The sequence below is a fragment of the Oncorhynchus nerka genome, linkage group LG14 (assembly GCF_034236695.1).
Source record: "Oncorhynchus nerka isolate Pitt River linkage group LG14, Oner_Uvic_2.0, whole genome shotgun sequence".
NCBI classification, from domain to species: Eukaryota; Metazoa; Chordata; class Actinopteri; order Salmoniformes; family Salmonidae; genus Oncorhynchus; species Oncorhynchus nerka.
This window is the reverse complement of record NC_088409.1, coordinates 65,321,891-65,335,936: the sequence shown is the minus strand read 5'-3', so window position 1 is coordinate 65,335,936 and position 14,046 is coordinate 65,321,891. Positions and strand designations below refer to the sequence as shown.

At 42.7% G+C, this 14,046-nt stretch overlaps 1 protein-coding gene across 2 annotated transcripts in view; it reads left to right on the top strand.

Moving 5' to 3' along the window:
* The window catches only part of LOC115141697 (sortilin-related receptor-like), a 77,697-nt gene extending 74,354 nt beyond the window's left edge, over positions 1 to 3,343 (top strand). For both annotated transcript variants that reach the window (XM_065000278.1, XM_029680831.2), the window contains exon 48: positions 239 to 3,343. In XM_065000278.1, coding sequence (XP_064856350.1) covers positions 239 to 306 — 68 coding nt within the window. In that variant the 3' untranslated portion in view covers positions 307 to 3,343. The remainder of the gene's footprint in view (positions 1 to 238) is intronic.
* The last annotated feature ends 10,703 nt before the right edge of the window (positions 3,344 to 14,046 follow it).

Here is a 14,046-nt window from a genome sequence, read left to right as displayed (position 1 = left end):
TCTCCTGATGGTGTGACCTGACCAGGAAAACTCTGGTCCCCAATTAAAGGCTGTGCTGCTAGGGACCGTAGTTTGTCTTTGTCAGGTCCCATCGTCCGGAGAAACTCCTGGCCCCACTCATTTCTCATGGGTATGACCAGGATCATAAACCACATTTTAGCATGAGCCGTTCTGAATGCAACTATCATGTCATTCTTCCCTCCTCCCTTGTTCTCTTGTTTACCCGTCCTCCTTAAAGGTGACGATGACGAAGACACCCCCATGATCAGCGGCTTCTCAGACGACGTTCCCATGGTGATTGCGTAGCAGGACCACCCCTCCTCATCCTCTATCCCTCTACTATACACTCTGCCCTGCCTGTCCCAACCCGTCACCTATGCGCCCGTGCCCACGTGGTACGACAAAAGGTCAGAGGTCAAGAAAGAAGGTGCGCCAACACTTTCGTCAACCAACCCCCTCCGAGGAAACAGTCTTAATACGATTCTGGATCAAAGGAAGAAAAAGTGAAAAGCAACGAGAGATATTTTTAAAAAGAAAAAAACGATGCACTTTTTTGGGATGCGCAATAACTTATTTTTTTATACATAATATATATATATATCGGTCAAAGGACTTTATTGGTCGGGAACTGATGCTAACTGTGAAGGATTAGGAGTCTGTCAGGCGAGTCGAGTCGTGTGTTAGTCGCTCTGGGAGAATAGACCCAACTACAAACTAACTCCATAAAGAGCAGTTCATTGCTTGAAGCCAAAATAAGTACCTAGCAACTGGAATATCCAATGCAGAAAAAAACACACCTAAGGAAAGAAAATATACACATAATCAATATACTGTATGTAAAAAAAATATTGTTCAAAAGTTACCAGTAAAAGCTTCTTAAAGGGAGTGAGGAAAACAAGCTCTTGACACAGCATAAATTAACAGTCTTTATGGTATTTATTCAGGATTTATGTCACTTTAAAGACTATACTATTTGCCCATGGTACGTTGTTTAGTGTCCATACTGAAATCGATCTGAATATGTTGCTGTCTGTTCGAATGAGATCACTTTAATCTTTTGTCGATATTTGATTTGAAACTGTCCGTTGGCCTGAACACAGCATTCGGCGTCCGCGTAACCAACCAATGAGTAGCGATTAGATGAAATCGATGGCACCAGGCAGTGTCATATAGATCCATGTTCCTCCTACCACCAGCACAGGAGTTGCTGTAGTCTACTCAGCAGTAAGAATAACACAGAGGAGTTGCTGTAGTCTACTCAGCAGTAACAATAACACAGAGGAGTTGCTGTAGTCTACTCAGCAGTAACAATAACACAGAGGAGTTGCTGTAGTCTACTCAGCAGTAACAATAACACAGAGGAGTTGCTGTAGTCTACTCAGCAGTAACAATAACACAGAGGAGTTGCTGTAGTCTACTCAGCAGTAACAATAACACAGAGGAGTTGCTGTAGTCTACTCAGCAGTAACAATAACACAGAGGAGTTGCTGTAGTCTACTCAGCAGTAACAATAACACAGAGGAGTTGTTCACATTTATTAACTCCAAAAAGTCAGCTCGATCATTCTGTTGTGTTTCTCTACTCCCAATGCTGCATCAATAGGAAAACAGTTTGATTTGAGTTTTTTTCAGGACCACCATGATGTAAATATTCTTGTTATTCAAATATTATTATGCCCAATCTGCTGCCGTTAGTTTGTAGTGTTTGGAACGTTTGTCTCTGATGTTCTCAGGGAACTGGGTCTTTGTCTGGTCTGACACTGGCGTGGTACCATCATCTGAGTCTTTCGCCAGAACCCTCACTGAGGTACTATCGTAACCCTAGAGACAGCATTTGGAGCATGACGTAATGTTGTTGTACACTGGTTTTCTGGTTGAAAATATAAAACCAGATGACAAGGAACTGGTCTCTGTTACAGCAAGATATATTTTTCATGACGAGAGCAAGATGTCATGGGGAAAGACGTCATGTTGTGGTTGTTATCTGGTCAGATAACCAGATTATTGCATTTTGTGGTTGCTGTTTGTTTTTTTGTTTTAAAAAAAAGGACACGTCTAATCTACAACCTGATCATAATTTAATAATAGACATCATAACGATGTCATTGAAACCACTTTTGCTTGCTGGGATAACAATATGATGTTTAGGTCACAGTGAAGTGGACTGTGTGTCCGGCTCTCTCTCCCTGTTTAGCAAAACGCTTCACGTCAGTTTGATGCGCCAGGAAATGTTTTTGTTTTTACTCTTCCCCATCTCATCCTATTGTGTAGTCATGAACTGAAACGTGTATTTTCCTCTATGCTAAAGAGCCATTTCAATTGATGTGAGGTATGCTTTTATTCATTGACCTGTTTTGGGGTTTTGTTCATGAATGTATTTTTATATCTGTGATTTTATGGCTACGAGGCAATGTGCCCCCCCCCTCCCCCCTCCCTCCCACCTCTCATGTGAAATGGATACACTCGCAGTCCTCGCACTTTGTATAGCCAAGAACTCTACTTTGAATGGTTCACCCCTATACTCTTGGGAGAGAGACCTGATAATGAGTTTTGATAGTGTCTGACTGTAGACTGGTTCAGGGCAGGCATTGCGCCCCCAGGCTCCAGGACCACGTCCCCATCCCACTCTGGGGGTGACGTCACAGCAGCCCCCCCCATCACACTCTCCGGCCCCCGGCCACTGCAGGGCTGCTTTCAATACATTGTTTTGACATTCTTTCCTTAAAGGTACTTGTGATTTGATCTCCCCCTTTTCTGTTTTCCAGGCCTTAAATAGTGCTGTAAAGTTACTGATGGGACTGTTTATTTTCTGTGGACTTTGATTTGCCACATATGCCTTATTAGAACACAGTGAGTTTGTATGTATGTACTGTATTTATGACGACACGAGTGCACACACACACACACACACACACTCAGTACCCTTACACAATTGCTAAAGAGAATGATCTGTACTGAAGAGAGAGCAGTAGAAGTCGTTTGTTGTTCTATACAGGTCACTACTCCTGTCTGCATTGGCTGTTTTAAACAAGGCACATATCTAAAGCCCCCTGATGGATTTTATCTCATGTAGTCCCAAGTTTTGACAATTGTACAAAATATAATTCTTGATTGTTGTGACCGTTTCAACCCCCAACCCTTCCAAAATGTACTTTTTTCTTTCTTTCTGTAAAATAGTATGCTTAAAAAAGTTTTTGCACAGAATATAATGATATTGGACACCGCCATATTTGAATATGTTGATCTTGCTTGCTTATGGGGGTCTCAAGGAAGTGAGATGTTTGAGGTACAGTGTGAAGTGTTTTAAAAACCACTTCTACTGAAATAAACTTACTGGAAATGTGCCGAAGCCTCATTTTCCTCGTTTTTCACAGAGAGGATGGATGGATGGATGGATAGACAAAAACAACACTGAAGATCTCTGCTTTCTAAAATGATTGAATTATTTTTGTTTAATTTACTGTCTTTAGTCAATGTCCTTCCAACTTCCAAATGCTTTTGATAGAAATAAACAAATCCCCTATTCGAGTCTCCTCAAAGACCCTTAACAAAGCAACGACGAACTCAGCCTTGGTTAACCACAGTGCTATGACTAAGTCCTTCAGTATTTGGCAGCGTGAAACAGGAAGGAGTGCATGTAGACAGTGCGGTGTAGTGTGTGTGTGTGTGTGTGTAGAGGTTCTAGAGTACGGACATCCTGGAGATGAACTGGGGTCAGTCCTTAATCAGGCCACTCTCACTGTGGTTTTTGACTCGCGTCTCATCTCCTGGTCTTTTCATTCTCCCTCGTTCCTCCAGTCACGCAGAACGACCACAGCTCCACTGACGCTCATAAGGCTTTTATGACTGTTGAGTGAAGGGCATTGTCCATGCTCTCAGGGGAACTTCTGAGAAAGAGACAGAGGGCTAGAAACAAACAGTGAGGTCATACCAGCTTTAATGCAGGCTGCACAATTCCCCAGACAGCTCTATGATTAAGTAAAGAGGCAGGTGTGCTTCTCAGAAGAGTAGACTGTCAGGCTAGGTGCTTTGAAGGTACAAAGTACAGTAATCAATGGAATAAGACATCCATGAAATGAAAAAACAGAACAACACAATAACCGCAAAAGAGAGTAATATCTTTTGTGTTTTTAATCAAAGTTTTGAAGTGCTACCTTAATCAAGTGTACATATTTATTTTATTTTGGGATAATTGTGTACTTAAATAGCGCTGTTCATGATTTTACTAAGTTTAATAAGGTCATTAGCAAGACGCTCTTCACACTTCTATACTGTATGTCATGCTTTCAGTATATCAACAGCAGTTCAAACTTCATCAAATAAATACTATAAGACTTAAAGACGAACGTTGGAAGTTGAATATGGAAGTTGAATTGCTCTCTGATTACAAGGGGTTGAGTTAAATGCGGAAGACACATTTTGGTTGAATGCATTCAGTTGTACAACTGACTAGGTATCCCCTTTCCCTAATTGTTTGCTAAATGTTGACTTGAATGTTGGCTGTATGGTTCATATACAGCACATTATCACACACAATATTTTTATCATAACAAGGTGCACTTCTAGATATACAGTGCCTTGCGAAAGTATTCGGCCCCCTTGAACTTTGCGACCTTTTGCCACATTTCAAGCTTCAAACATAAAGATATAAAACTGTATTTTTTTGTGAAGAATCAACAACAAGTGGGACACAATCATGAAGTGGAACGACATTTATTGGATATTTCAAACTTTTTTAACAAATCAAAAACTGAAAAATTGGGCGTGCAAAATTATTCAGCCCCCTTAAGTTAATACTTTGTAGCGCCACCTTTTGCTGCGATTACAGCTGTAAGTTGCTTGGGGTATGTCTCTATCAGTTTTGCACATCGAGAGACTGAAATGTTTTCCCATTCCTCCTTGCAAAACAGCTCGAGCTCAGTGAGGTTGGATGGAGAGCATTTGTGAACAGCAGTTTTCAGTTCTTTCCACAGATTCTCGATTGGATTCAGGTCTGGACTTTGACTTAGCCATTCTAACACCTGGATATGTTTATTTTTTAACCATTCCATTGTAGATTTTGCTTTATGTTTTGGATCATTGTCTTGTTGGAAGACAAATCTCTGTCCCAGTCTCAGGTCTTTTGCAGACTCCATCAGGTTTTCTTCCAGAATGGTCCTGTATTTGGCTCCATCCATCTTCCCATCCATTTTAACCATCTTCCCTGTCCCTGCTGAAGAAAAGCAGGCCCAAACCATGATGCTGCCACCACCATGTTTGACAGTGGGGATGGTGTGTTCAGGGTGATGAGCTGTGTTGCTTTTACGCCAAACATAACATTTTGCATTGTTGCCAAAATGTTCAATTTTGGTTTCATCTGACCAGAGCACCTTCTTCCACATGTTTGGTGTGTCTCCCAGGTGGCTTGTGGCAAACTTTAAACGACACTTTTTATGGATATCTTTAAGAAATGGCTTTCTTCTTGCCACTCTTCCATAAAGGCCAGATTTGTGCAATATACGACTGATTGTTGTCCTATGGACAGAGTCTCCCACCTCAGCTGTAGATCTCTGCAGTTCATCCAGAGTGATCATGGGCCTCTTGGCTGCATCTCTGATCAGTCTTCTCCTTGTATGAGCTGAAAGTTTAGAGGGACGGCCAGGTCTTGGTAGATTTGCAGTGGTCTGATACTCCTTCCATTTCAATATTATCGCTTGCACAGTGCTCCTTGGGATGTTTAAAGCTTGGGAAATCTTTTTGTATCCAAATCCGGCTTTAAACTTCTTCACAATAGTATCTCGGACCTGCCTGGTGTGTTCCTTGTTCTTCATGATGCTCTCTGCGCTTTTAACGGACCTCTGAGACTATCACAGTGCAGGTGCATTTATACGGAGACTTGATTACACACAAGTGGATTGTATTTATCATCATTAGTCATTTAGGTCAACATTGGATCATTCAGAGATCCTCACTGAACTTCTGGAGAGAGTTTGCTGCACTGAAAGTAAAGGGGCTGAATAATTTTGCACGCCCAATTTTTCAGTTTTTGATTTGTTAAAAAAGTTTGAAATATCCAATAAATGTCGTTCCACTTCATGATTGTGTCCCACTTGTTGTTGATTCTTCACAAAAAAATACAGTTTTATATCTTTATGTTTGAAGCCTGAAATGTGGCAAAAGGTCGCAAAGTTCAAGGGGGCCGAATACTTTCGCAAGGCACTGTATTTGTCCACTTAGCCCTTTTTTCTCAAGAGTATCCCCAGGGGCAAAAGTTCTGTATGACCTCTTCTTTAATCTCCCTCATTCCTTTGAGCCAGCTCATTGTTGTGTTCCACCTGAAAAGAACCCTCGGACATTGCCGAAAGAAACGCTCCCAAACATAGTTAATAATCTTGAACTTCAAACATGACTTCAAACAACACTGTTATAGTACAGGGAATTAAATCCTGAAAGGGACATTATCATATATTGCCCAAAGAGTAACCAACTGGGCAGTCTCCCTCAGCAAAAATACCCTGTCGGGAACCGCTATTAGAAATGTTTGCTCCTTCTCAACTGTCTCCTCTGTTATTTCTCTTGACTAAACTCGTCTGGCTGTATTTATTTTCAGATCTGACTCGTCCTGGTCAACCACAGACAGCGGACCCAGACATGCTGTGCTCGGATGAATCCAAGTATATTTGTTGTGTAGGCTACAGATTCTTTTAAAAGCTCAATGACGATGTACTGTAACAGACTGCTCTCCTTTCTTTCTTTCTTTCTTTCTCTGCTCCAAAAAGAAAGCACTCCACTCTTACGACGTTCTAAATTGAGTTGCGGTACTCCTCTCTCCTCACCTCTCCATTCTCATCTGTCCATCAGATTCTGAGGGCAGCTCAGACAGAGAGCACTGACACCACAGAGTGTCAGGATTTATCTGACGCTGTGATGCATTTAGCCCCCACTGTTGTTCAGAAAACACAGACCTGCAGTCAGAAAAGTTCCTTCCTCGGCTCAACTGTTCACAGTAACTGTGCCGTTATACCAGGGATGCTCTTGTCTTTGGCTTTTTTTGTTTGCCTTTTTAGAGTGTAGGGCTCCATTTGGGATCCAGACAAGGTTTTCTTCTTTTGTGGAATAGCTTCGTCGTTCTCAAGGCTACCACTAGAGGTCTCACGTGTTCGGTTTCAGAGCTGTCAGAGAAAGACCTGCTTGTTGAAGAAGTTAATTCCTCCCTGTTTCTCTTTTCAAGTCGAAGTTATTCATCTCTTTCCAAATCACAATCACTGTTTATGTGAGTAACGGATGCCAATGCACTGAGAAAACTACATTGTTCAAGATTTGAGACCATCAGTTCTAGATTTTGTATGGAATATTCCACATCATGGTATCACTATCGACCTTTGTAGACAACAATGATTTGCTAAACAGTGCTTAAGAAATGACCCCAAACATAAGCGGCCAGGCCCTGACACTCCCTTCAACTGGTGTAATTTCATGTCAGTCACAGATTTGTCTCTCCCTCCCACTCCCCCCTTATACAACAGCCAGTTGTTCTGTTGGTGACCTGTCAGTGCATCGGAGGGAGCAGCATTGAGGTCGGTGCCTCTTATCAGCCCCAGCAGACGCAACAGTGGGCTCCAGTGTGTACTGCAGCCAGGAAAAGGCCCGGGCCTTGGGAGGACGATGAGCAGATGCTGGGGAGGAGGGGGGTGAGAGGGGTAGTCTGGATAAACAGCCCGTACTGTCATGGCCAGGCAGCGTTCACCGTACACAGCACACACTGGACAGTGCAGAACACACACACATCCCAAGGTATTTTTAAACCAATAGGTTACCCAGTTCACAAATGTGTGCATGTCACAGTTTCGGATGAACGTCTTCCGATTTAACAATTGTCAGCTCCATATATAGTAATTTTCCGGCACCATGGTTATCAGACTCCTACATTGCTTCTGGTAAGTACTCAAACAACCCTGTTACATAGTCCTGTAGCCTACAGTACCCCTCTAGTGGGCCTCAGATTGCTAAGGATTCTCACTGGCCAGAGATTTGGGAGGAGGAAACTTGAACAAGTGTTTATTTCTCAGCCTGGAATCTCCTCCAGCAGAGGGCATGCTTGATATAACACCATCTGTGTTGCCTCCTCAACAAGACATTTATTACTGCCACATTACAGTGTTCCAAGACCCAATCAAACTGATAAACATCATTAGTCAACTACTTTGTCGAACCCTCTTGTATAGAGAGGTGAATGACCTCAAAATCAAAGAGAAAATGATTGTGTCCTGTATGCTGGGATATATTTTTACCTTTTATTTAACAAGGCAAGTCAGTTGAGAACAAATTCTTATTTTCGATGACAGCCTAGGAACAGTGGGTTAACTGCCTTGTTCAGGAGCAGAACAACAGATTTTTACCTTGTCAGCTCAGGGATTCGATCCTGCGACCTTTCAGTTACTAGTCCAACGCTCTAACCACTAGGCTACCTGCTGTTCTAACCACTAGGCTACCTGCCTCTCAAACCACTAGGCTACCTGCCTCTCAAACCACTAGGCTACCTGCCTCTCTAACCACTAGGCTACCTGCCTCTCTAACCACTAGGCTACCTGCCTCTCTAACCACTAGGCTACCTGCCTCTCTAACCACCTGGCTACCTGCCTCTCTAACCACTAGGCTACCTGCCGCTCTAACCACTAGGCTACCTGCCTCGCTAACCACTAGGCTACCTGCCTCGCTAACCACTAGGCTACCTGCCTCTCTAACCACTAGGCTACCTGCTGTTCTAACCACTAGGCTACCTGCCTCTCAAACCACTAGGCTACCTGCCTCTCTAACCACCTGGCTACCTGCCTCTCTAACCACTAGGCTACCTGCCGCTCTAACCACTAGGCTACCTGCCTCGCTAACCACTAGGCTACCTGCCTCGCTAACCACTAGGCTACCTGCCTCTCTAACCACTAGGCTACCTGCCTCGCTAACCACTAGGCTACCTGCCTCGCTAACCACTAGGCTACCTGCCTCTCTAACCACTAGGCTACCTGCCTCTCTAACCACCTGGCTACCTGCCTCTCTAACCACTAGGCTACCTGCCGCTCTAACCACTAGGCTACCTGCCTCGCTAACCACTAGGCTACCTGCCTCGCTAACCACTAGGCTACCTGCCTCTCTAACCACTAGGCTACCTGCCGCTCTAACCACTAGGCTACCTGCCTCTCTAACCACTAGGCTACCTGCCGCTCTAACCACTAGGCTACCTGCCTCGCTAACCACTAGGCTACCTGCCTCTCTAACCACTAGGCTACCTGCCGCTCTAACCACTAGGCTACCTGCCGCTCTAACCACTAGGCTACCTGCCTCTCTAACCCCTGCCTCTCTAACCACTAGGCTACCTGCCGCTCTAACCACTAGGCTACCTGCCGCTCTAACCACTAGGCTACCTGCCTCTCTAACCACTAGGCTACCTGCCGCTCTAACCACTAGGCTACCTGCCTCTCTAACCACTAGGCTACCTGCCGCTCTAACCACTAGGCTACCTGCCTCTCTAACCACTAGGCTACCTGCCTCTCTAACCACTAGGCTACCTGCCGCTCTAACCACTAGGCTACCTCGAGAGAGAAGGGAGATCTCCTGCTTAGTCATAATTAGTTAATTAGTTAAAAATGTATAATACAGGCTATATTAGCCTGTATTATACAGAACTTAGACGTTACCAACGTTTTTCACTTTATTCGAATTATACAAAATAGGGGCCTCCCGAGTGGTGCAGCGGTCTAAGGCACTGCATTGCAGGGGTTTGATCCCAGGCTGTGTCATTACCGGCTGTGACCAGAAGTCCCATAGGGCAGCGCACAATTGGCCCAGCGTCGTCCAGGTTAGGGGAGAGTTTGGCCGGGGGGGGTTTACTTGGCTCATCGCACTCTAGTGACTCCTTGTGGCGGGCCGGGTGCCAGCAGGCTGACCTCGGTCGTCCTTCCAACACATTGTTGCAGCTGGCTTCTGGGTTAAGCGAGCAGTTGTTAAGAAGCGTGGTTTGAGGGGTCATGTTTCGGAGGACGCTTGACTCGACCGTCGCCTCTCCCGAGGAGTTGCAGCAATGAGACGAGATCGTAATACCGGAATTGGGGAGAAAAAGGGGGCGAAAAACAAAGTAGTGTGGAAATATTTTATACATTGAACATAACACAAAACTGTGAGACAATAACATTCATGGCATAATTGCACATGAGACAAAATTACCATAATCAAAGTCAAATTTGCAGTCTTTATGTTAAGATGTCAATATCATACACATCAATACCATTATCGACCTAAATATTAAAACAATATGCCACTGCAGTTACTGAATGTAAAACTACAAATCTAGGCTAACAAGAAGACATCTGAGTTAAATTCATAAGATGGAAACATGACAACATCAGAGTTACTGCTGGCGATTTCTCAGTTTGACTGTGTTAGTTTAGCTGTGACAGATCAGTCGAGGAAAAAGGGAGGGAAACCTCCAGCAAATGAAGGAAGCTATGCTAAGCGCGTTATGATAGCATTACGCCGACAAACCAATTGGCGGGACGAGTGAGCCTCTCATGTATGTCGATGATAACATGTTTATACGCTGCGCGGCTATACGTCCCCATGACCACACACACGGAGTCATCATCTATATGACACCGCAATCTATATGATACCATGCCCTTCCTTCATAAGGAAGGAAGGGCACTCTCCTTGAGTGTTCCTACCATTATCAGACCGTTAGACACTTCACACAGTGGGCTCTATCATGGCCAATCCAATCAGAGGACCATAGAGGCTCCTCAGTACAACTCAGTAGGAGGTTGAAGGTCAGAGACGGGCAGTGAACAGTGGTTTCTACAGCCACTTGACCAGAGGAAGAGAGTCCACCTTTACCACTTCACAGGGGTCAAGAGGTACCTGACCCACTGATTGGTTGGGAGCTGAAAGGTCATTAGGCTGGAAACTGATGGCTGGTCAAGGTCAAGGACAGGCTTGCGATAGAGAAGGCAGGCCGTTGTGGACAGCAAGCCACAGCCATTGTGGTCTATTGTGACCACTGGTAGGGGGAACTCAAAAGGCACTTTCCCTCCGAGAAATCTTTGGATGTCCAGGTTGAAAGAGTTATCCTTGTGGACATGTCACGATAATGACATTTTAACTTGCATCATAAGGGTGCCTTGGTATTGTTTTTTTTATATGAAAACATCTGTCTCAATAGCTACTTTAGGTTTCCATCCATTTGTCGAAAGATTTTCAGGTGAATATTTTAATATTCACACAAAAAGAGATGCACATTTTCAGGCAGCGGTGTGTTTCCATCAAATTGGCTTGTTGCGAATAAAAAGCTGTGCATGATTACGTAGTGTAAATAAAAAGCTGTGCATGATTACGTAGTGTAAATAAAAAGCTGTGCATGATTACGTAGTGTAAATAAAAAGCTGTGCATGATTACGTAGTGTAAATAAAAAGCTGTGCATGATTACGTAGTGTAAATAAAAAGCTGTGCATGATTACGTAGTGTAAATAAAAAGCTGTGCATGAATACGTAGTGTAAATAAAAAGCTGTGCATGATTACGTAGTGTAAATAAAAAGCTGTGCATGATTACGTAGTGTAAATAAAAAGCTGTGCATGATTACGTAGTGTAAATAAAAAGCTGTGCATGATTACAAGGTGTAAATAAAAAGCTGTGCATGATTACGTGGTGTAAATAAAAAGCTGTGCATGATTACGTAGTGTAAATAAAAAGCTGTGCATGATTACGTAGTGTAAATAAAAAGCTGTGCATGATTACAAGGTGTAAATAAAAAGCTGTGCATGATTACGTGGTGTAAATAAAAAGCTGTGCATGATTACGTAGTGTAAATAAAAAGCTGTGCATGATTACGTAGTGTAAATAAAAAGCTGTGCATGAATACGTAGTGTAAATAAAACGCTGTGCATGATTACGTAGTGTAAATAAAAAGCTGTGCATGATTACGTAGTGTAAATAAAAAGCTGTGCATGATTACGTAGTGTAAATAAAAAGCTGTGCATGATTACGTAGTGTAAATAAAAAGCTGTGCATGATTACAAGGTGTAAATAAAAAGCTGTGCATGATTACGTGGTGTAAATAAAAAGCTGTGCATGATTACGTAGTGTAAATAAAAAGCTGTGCATGATTACGTAGTGTAAATAAAAAGCTGTGCATGATTACAAGGTGTAAATAAAAAGCTGTGCATGATTACGTGGTGTAAATAAAAAGCTGTGCATGATTACGTGGTGTAAATAAAAAGCTGTGCATGATTACGTAGTGTAAATAAAAAGCTGTGCATGATTACGTGGTGTAAATAAAAAGCTGTGCATGATTACGTGGTGTAAATAAAAAGCTTTGCATGATTACGTAGTGTAAATAAAAAGCTGTGCCTGATTACGTGGTGTAAATAAAAAGCTGTTCATGATTACGTAGTGTAAATAAAAAGCTGTGCATGAATACGTAGTGTAAATAAAAAGCTGTGCATGATTACAAGGTGTAAATAAAAAGCTGTGCATGATTACGTGGTGTAAATAAAATGCTGTGCATGATTACGTAGTGTAAATAAAAAGCTGTGCATGAATACGTAGTGTAAATAAAAAGCTGTGCATGATTACGTAGTGTAAATAAAAAGCTGTGCATGATTACGTAGTGTAAATAAAAAGCTGTGCATGAATACGTAGTGTAAATAAAAAGCTGTGCATGATTACGTGGTGTAAATAAAAAGCTGTGCATGATTACGTGGTGTAAATAAAAAGCTTTGCATGATTACGTAGTGTAAATAAAAAGCTGTGCCTGATTACGTGGTGTAAATAAAAAGCTGTGCATGATTACGTAGTGTAAATAAAAAGCTGTGCATGAATACGTAGTGTAAATAAAAAGCTGTGCATGATTACGTGGTGTAAATAAAAAGCTGTGCATGATTACAAGGTGTAAATAAAGAGCTGTGCATGATTACAAGGTGTAAATAAAAAGCTGTGCATGATTACGTGGTGTAAATAAAAAGCTGTGCATGATTACGTAGTGTAAATAAAAAGCCCTTTGTCATAGGACCACACAACATAGCATCATGTGACTGCACATTTACTGCGACATGATGGCTATTCTATCAAAAGATGTGCAAAACAAAAATTCACTGCCATTTGTCGCATTATGTATTTCACAGACAAAATAAGGATCCACCCTTTCAAAACGTATTTTGGTTTTGTCAACATTTAGGAAAGTTTACCGACAATTGCTTTTTCCAACAGGCCTGGCCTGAGTTTTTTTTATCCGACAGGCAGCCTACTTTTTACTTGCATAAAAAGGGTTGGATGGAAACATGATTATTGACTAACCTGGCTCAGTAAGAAGGTGACATTTCTCTGAAGGTGAATGATGCTCAACTTGTAATAAGTTCTTTGCTAAGAAATCGATTGTCTGTGTACCCTACCAAGTGGGCAACATTTGGCACAGGAAGTCATAATGATGTTTATTTGTAAGTCGCTCTGGATACGAGCTAAAGGACTACAATTGAAAGATGTAATTTCTGGTTGTAAGCGTCAGTACCATGATATCACAAAAAAACAAACATCCGCCTTTGCAACCAGTTCTGCCCACTGGGTAAAGTGTTGGGTGAACAACCAGTTCTGCCCACTGGGTAAAGTGTTGGGTGAACAACCAGTTCTGCCCACTGGGTAAAGTGTTGGGTGAACAACCAGTTCTGCCCACTGGGTAAAGTGTTGGGTGAACAACCAGTTCTGCCCACTGGGTAAAGTGTTGGGTGAACAACCAGTTCTGCCCACTGGGTAAACTGTTGGGTGAACAACCAGTTCTGCCCACTGGGTAAAGTGTTGGGTGAACAACCACTCCTTAGTGTGGACCCACTCCTTAGTGTGGAACCACTCCTTAGTGTGGAACCACTCTTTAGTGTGGAACCACTCCTTAGTGTGGAACCACTCCTTAGTGTGGAACCACTCCTTAGTGTGGAACCACTCTTTAGTGTGGAACCACTCCTTAGTGTGGAACCACTCCTTAGTGTGGAACCACTCCTTAGTGTGGAACCACTCTTTAGTGTGGAACCCA